The following is a 7,545-nucleotide window of genomic DNA, read 5'->3' as shown; positions in this document are numbered from 1 at the left end:
GCGGCATACACTTTGGCTTTCTTTGGGTTCTTCCGCGTAGGAGAATTAGCCGTAACACGACAGTCTGTTGTAAATCACACGTTAGCATTTAGTGATGTAAGATATACGAGCGACGGCAATTTATTGCTTACACTTCGCAATTCAAAGACCGCACAACATATTATGAATACTCATGACAACGCTGCTTTTAGCAAGACGCTCATGCAGAACTCAGCTCTACGTAGCTATTTAAGCAGTTTGGTAATGTAAATTAGGTCACTGGACACTCTAGTTCAGCACTCGGGTTGATACGCCCGTGCGCGCATTTCTTTTCAAATGTTAAAAAGTTTATTCAAATTCAGTTTGTACCCGTTCGGTTTAGATACCTGATTGCCCATAAAGTCAATAATGTCTTATAAAAAGTGCATGTCATTTTTGGTCTGGGATAAAAAAAAAATATACACACACTAAAACTATTTTTGACCCTACATTAAGGACTGTAAGATCGAGAAAATGATAAGTATTCCAATAAGATTTATTTTTCTATATTCAATAAACATTTTTAACAACAATGCAATTAAACAATAAAAACAAATATCAACCGTTTGGTAATACAAGCTAATTCTGATGTTAATGAGATTGTTGAAAATGACAAAAGGAACATAAAACCCATAACTGGTATTGTTCAATGCAAACAGTTCCGACAAAGAACATTCTCTCCGCTGATTGTTTCAAAGAACGAACGTACGTAGCAAGAAATCACCCAACTAATCTTTTAGATACATAAGGTCATAACCACTGTCTTCTTTCAATATGGCGCCTTGTGCCGCCAGTAACATACAGACGTCTTCATGGCCCCGAGCTCGGGCAAGGTCAAACGGGGTCCGTCCGTCGTAGGCGCGGGCGTTAATGTCACACGTTTTTATTTGCAGAAGCGCCCTGACCATGGCAACGTCCCCGATGATACACGCGTTATGAAGACATGTTCTTCCGGTTTTACCTTCGCCAACGTTGACCTCTGCGCCCCGAATCACAAGAAGCTGTACGAGAGCCACGTGTCCGCGGTTGGCGGCCAGGTGCGCGCACGTCAGACCATCGTAGTTCCGAACAGAAAGTTCTTGTGGTATCCTCTTGTTTTGAAAATGAACCATAGTTTCTTTGATATTAACGGGCTGTAACAAAGTTTTCGCCATTTCCAGATGCCCATCTCGGCACGCTATGTGTAAAGGGGTATTTCCGTTTACGTCGTGTACTGTCCAACTCGCACCCGCGCATACCAACATACGAGCGGCACCAATGTGTGATGTGATCACTGCTAAGTGAAGAGGGCTTTGAAACAGAAAGTTTTGTTGGGAAATCCACGACAAGTGCGGGGAACTTCGTATAAGGAGTGAAATAAGGTCGGCGTCTTGATCTAAAACAGCGACGTGGAGGCGCGTGTCGCCGTCGTCGTCTTGCGCGTAAATGTCATTAACGCCAACGTTTCCCATCTGATGCCTGATCACCGGCTGACAGGGGCTAGACATCTCAGATATTCCACCCACACACGTGTTCGACAGCGTCAAACCAGCACATATTGTGTGTATAGTTCCTGTTTTTCGGTCAGTCGTATGTTGAGCGGACTGTACACAAAACTCGCGAAAGCATGCGCTTTCCGGCTGGCATTTAACTTTCTGCTCAGATGAATTGGCCATTTCGATTGGAAACACTGAAAAGTATAATGTTGTCATGAATAAAACCGTTCATAGTATAATTCTATGAGAATATTGGTAAAATATATGATACAGTAATAACTGTATTTTGTAGCGACGAAATATGGACTCTAAAATATAATCGGTATACAAAATCATGTAGCTAACATTATTTTATATGACATTTAATAAATTTGTATCAACAGCATGTTTGAAAATTGCACATTAATACGTTAATAAACATTCGATTTTCTTACTTACTTACCTACGTGATTTCAATTGTGGTTTTATACAAACAAAGCAAGCTGGTTTTATATATCGTCAAGACTTTATTCTTGGCCATTGCTCAGTCATTTCACAGTATGTACGTATATATACTATTACCTGTATGAAAAAATGATGACAATCGGAAAAAAAAATCAACAAATAACAGTGTATTTCCTAAAATACCTTGATATTTTTAGACCATTTTCAAAAAGAAAATGGAAAATATCATTTTTCATTTCGTATGAATTGCTGGCTGGGTCATCAGTTATATATTTTATGAACGCAGTATCGCTCTTTGGTCAATATAAATAGATATTGGTCTACATTTGCTTTTGTCCGGTGAGAAGGAATTATATCTTTAATAAGTTTTTCCAATTCATTTATGCCAGTTAATCAGCAGTCAGCCGTTTTTTATTTAAACCAGGTAAAACGATTAAATCATGACATGTATTTTTTTGATGGTTTATTAAAGTCTCATCAATACAACATATATACATCACCTATTAAATATACATTAAAATATGCATTGCCACTCAGTATATGAGTTATAAGAGACTATAGCACACACACACAAAACATAAAACTACAAATTACTTATTTAACATCTAAAATCGATATATACAAAAGTAAGAAACTAGAAACCAATGCTAATCTTGTTTTAAAACTTAGTTAAATCAAACAAAATAAAATACTGAAAACATGAACGCGCATAAGCGTGCATACTTACGAAATGGGTGTAAAAAATCGAATATCACCCCGGTCAGACCGTAGATGAACTGATTAGCACTCATTTCTAGCTTAACGTAAAATTACACAATAATTAAAGTTTAAAAAACAACAACAACATTAATTACAAATAAAACATCCTATAATTAAGAATATCGTTGCAGGTTTTGGCACTAAGTCTTGACAACATGTTATTTGCTAAAATAAAAGACAACTTATCTATATCAGACATACTTCGAAATAATGGATTAAATGTGTTCGCCTTTTCTAACAATGGCATTCGTATATTATTAATTTTATTATACAACTTACAATAGAATAACACATGAATTTCTGATTCAACAGAATTGCAAAATGGGCAAAGACGATCATTTAGGGCAAGGTTTTCATATCGGCCCGTTTCCACTCGAATAGGGGCTACCCTGCATCTAAATTTACTTAACGCTGCCCTATGTTTTGGCGGAATAATCAATTTACAATAATTTTCAACAGAATAGTTAATTGTATACTTGCAATAGTTTCTTAACTTATTTCCACCCCTTCCACGTATACCTTTTGGTCTATTAATAGAATCGTGCCACTCTTTGATATACGCTGACATCATTTTATCATATATTTGGCTAACAACGGTGGATTTTGGTACATGGCCATTCATATTAGTATATATATCCAAGTCAAGGCTTACCATTTTCTCATTTACATAATAAAACCAAGATTTGTATGTATTACATGCCTTGCCGTTTGCCCAAAGAGCTATTCGTTTATTGATACGAGACACAGGTGTATTACACAACCTAGACCAATGTCCGACTATAGATTTCCACTCACGGATAATCGGTGGTACCCAGGCCATTTCGCCTGAAACAGCATCATTAGGCGTATATTTCCCAACGCCGAGAAAGAAACGCATGGCTCTATTATGCACGGCGTTGATGCATGTAGGTAAAGAGTGTTTGTGGGTGCGGTAGTTTACACTAGAAAGGTGTACCATTAAAACGTGCGGTAATGCGGCTGCATCGAATCAAACCATTTAGTTTTGTTAGTACATACTTGCGATCTTTAAACAATACTTTTTCAAATATGAGCGCTGCAACTTTAACATCTTCGTGACGTAACTGCTCGATAGAAATAAAGCCGGGCTTAAATAAACAAAAATACATACATTTTTTTTTAAATCGTGTTTTTCTGCAGACATTATAACAAGTTGATGTATGCTAAATCTTTTAAACGGTATATAAAGATAAAGTCAGTGTTAAAATGAAACTTTATTTATGTTTGTTTTGAATGTTTATGACATTCCCAAAAAGTTGACAATAGTCGTTGTTTCCCAAGCGTCAGTTATGTAGTTCAGTGCCTCTCGCTGCCAAAATAAAACCAAATAAATGAAAACTGTCCGGTTACATGTTATCCATCATGAAAGAAAATCTAGAAAAGTGCGAACTACGATTTTCTGAATTCGTCTCTGATGCAAACACAATTAGAAAATAATTTTGGTTTAAATAAAACTGTTTTGTCTACAATTATATCTACTGTATTGTAACCTTTTTTCTGTATCCTCATTTTTAAGTTATTGATACTGAGAGATAATGCACATTTCGGTTACAAAATGGGAAAAGAGTAAACGAATCTGTGAATTTCAAAGGATTAAATAAGACAGACAATGAAGTGTGGTGCCGCAACAGCGATGGCGATCACAGTGGCTTGATGACAGGAGCTCATGTTACTCCATAAAAGGCTTAAAAGCCATAAATTATTTAAGTTCAACTAGCCAAAATTATATCTAACACTTATACTTGAACATGTACGTTTATTATCTATATAATTTGCATTACCACAAACATAAAATGAGATTTGATAAAATTCAAAAGTTCCCCATACTGTAATGCGTTTCGTCAATCATCAAAGACGCCGCGAATGTTTTTGAAAAAGGACTAAAAGGAAGCAGTGACAGTTCATCAGCATACCAAGTCATCTGTTACCATGCCACTAAATGTTGTAACATGTAACAGGTGGTGCCATGCCACCACCACGATGACAGAGGAACCCGGATACAAGCATTCTTCAGATATTGAACGAAATCGGATTTTCAACTCAAGGTCACCACGACCTCGACATTTGACCACCTGACGTCAAAACAGTTAGGGTGCTGGTGATGTTTGAGGGACCTCCACCAGGGGCGGATCCAGGACTTGGCGATACATTGGGCGTAACCTAAGGTGAGTAAGCTTTTGACTTTCAACCCATCCCTCAGAACCGATTTTTTTGGTTTAAAATGTTGGCAGTGGGGTTTTGTGTGACTTCATCCAGAAAAAAAATCACAACTGGTGCATTTTGGGCGTATCTTATTACATTTTTTCTCCTTTATTGTAATAAAAAAATATGCTTGGACGAATTTAGGGCGCGCGCGCCAGTGCATCAGCCCACACACCATTGATTCGCTAGCGTGTAGCAAGTTCGAGGTCTCTAGGCATAAGCGTGTCTCAATTATAACTAGAAAACTACCGGTATTTTCAGCTACCACGATAGGTTGTTGACAAATTTTGAGGCGTGGGTCGGGTAAAAAAAATAATTGGTTAATCTGTTAATTGTTGTGTAAATTTTCCGGATAGTTCGTTTCACGTATAACAACCACAAACAGTTAAAAAAATGAACGATGATATGACGTCGTATTTAGGTTCAAATTTCGTTTGTAATTTTTTTTGTATGAAAGCAAATGCTCCAACATTCACCTTCAAAGCTCAAGAAAACCTTTAAAATACACGATTACCATTTTTCTAATAAACGGTGAGTGCTTTATTTCCAAAATGGCTGTATTAAAATTTATGCAACTTTTTTTTTAAATTTCAAAATATTTTGGAGCAACATTTTCGAGTTCATAAGTGTTTAATTTTGATCAAAGGGAAATAACTACAATGAATTTTAAAAGTAGTTCTTAAAGTTGATATTTTCACTCCTTAGTTTGCAGTGAAAATAGCCATTTGATACAGTTCCACAGTTCCTACATTATATAATTCATACTCTTATATGTAATGAATTGCCATTGAATTTTGAAGTTCGTACATTTATTAAAAATCAGATTATTTTAAACAAGCAAACCATCCTTCGAAACCTTTTTCTGAGCTTTGATGAATCGGGTCCAAACCGGTTCGTAATCCAAGCTATAAATTGGATTGGTTTGATCAAGAATGTTCAAATGCCCGAAGCTTGTATTTAGAGGCACTTCAAACTTTTAATAATTGCAAATCCGATGAAAACCGACTGATACTTTGTGACCTTAAATCGATTTACAAAGCAATTATAAAAAGAAAGAAAAATGTTGATTATAGAAAAGAATGAATGACATCGAAAATCTGAGAAAATGTAAACCTGGAGATTTTTGGAAGCATTTTAAAACAAAAAGTTCCAACAAATCCAATAAAATTCCTCTCGACGAATTCCATAAATACTTTTAAAATATAAGTAACAATGATTTTGGTAATCATAACTTGGAAGCGGAGGATTTTAATGAACAATTTGATTTTAATCAACCAAATACAGTTTTCCCAGAACTTGATGAAACTATTTCTGTTGAAGAAATTAAAGTTGCTGTTAAATCATTGAAAAGATGTAAAGCATTTGGCAATGACTTTTTACTAAATGAATACTTTATTGAAACCATTGACATTTTATCATCGCATATTTGTGACCTGTTTACCAATATATTAGGGCGTTTTTGTTGATACCAAACCAGTTTCAGTTTTGGTTTGAAAGGTTTCAGCAGTTACGAAACCGGTTTTGATAGTTTTGCTTCAAATAACAATGCATGGTTTTGTGTACATTTTCAACAATATGGCTGAGCTACTGTAGCTACTGAGCTACACAATTACTAATGTAACCATTTTCATTCAGCTCATTTGCCCATTGTAAGGCATTGTTATAAAAAAAATGAGTTTCAACAAACGAAGTTGATCACTATCCGCCATGTTGTTTCCGAAGTAAACTAGTTTTCGGATGGAACGAACCGATGAAACCGCTTCCGGTAGGGGTTTTGATAGTTTCAAAAACCGGTTTCGGTTTTCGTTAAAAAACGATTGAAACTGGTTTTGGTTTTAGTTGAAAACTGTTCCAACAAATACACAGTTCTTGAAACCGATATAAAACCGAAACCAGTTTATAACCAACAAAAACGCCCTTAGATTCGGGGGTTTTCCCAGAGCAATTGTCGGAAGGTATTATTATCCCCCTGCACAAAAAAAGGTTCTGAATCGGATGTTAATAACTACAGGGGAATAACATTAGTTAGTAGCTTATCAAAAATATTCACTTCTGTCATTAATAAACGTATAGATAAATTATGTGACGAACATAACATTATTTCGGATCCTCAATTCGGATTTCGAAAAGGGCGATCTTCAACGGGTGCCATTTTTATACTTTATTCATTGATTCAGAATTATTTGTTTGAGAAAAAAGATTATATGTTATTTTTGTCGATATGATGAAGTGTTTTGATACTATTTATAGAAATGCACTATGGTTAAAGATGTACAAATGTGGAATACAAGGGAAAATACTTAGAATTGTTCGCGACATGTTCCAAAAGGTCAAATCTTGAATAAAATCAATGTCTTCATATTCTGATTTCTTTTCTTACGCTGTTGGCTTACGCAAAGGAGAAATTAAGTCTCCTTTATTATTTTCTTTATTTGTAGATGATCTAGAGTTGTATTTACAGAATGATGTTAACTCTGGTCTGCACTTAGATGATATTATTTTAATATTGTTATTATTTGCTGATGACATGGCCATTGTAGGCAAATCTCCTGAAGATATTCAAATTCAATTTAATAATTTATCAAGTTATTGTAATGCTTGGGGATTAAAGGTAAATACTGATAAAACA

General features: G+C 35.4%; 1 protein-coding gene across 1 annotated transcript; it reads right to left on the bottom strand.

The window, feature by feature from the left end:
• Window positions 1-707: 707 nt before the first annotated feature.
• On the bottom strand, window positions 708-2,026 carry LOC128226544 (NF-kappa-B inhibitor cactus-like). The gene is made up of 2 exons (XM_052936478.1): window positions 1,936-2,026; window positions 708-1,687 (listed from the first exon to the last, which is right to left on the bottom strand). Exon 2 carries the CDS (start codon window positions 1,671-1,673, stop codon window positions 747-749), a length of 927 nt encoding a protein of 308 aa, XP_052792438.1. The 5' UTR covers window positions 1,674-1,687; window positions 1,936-2,026; the 3' UTR covers window positions 708-746.
• Window positions 2,027-7,545: the final 5,519 nt, after the last annotated feature.

This window comes from Mya arenaria, chromosome 3, assembly GCF_026914265.1.
Source record: "Mya arenaria isolate MELC-2E11 chromosome 3, ASM2691426v1".
Lineage (NCBI taxonomy): Eukaryota > Metazoa > Mollusca > Bivalvia > Myida > Myidae > Mya > Mya arenaria.
The sequence above is the reverse complement of the archived record's forward strand: the minus strand, read 5'-3'. Positions and strand labels throughout refer to the sequence as shown.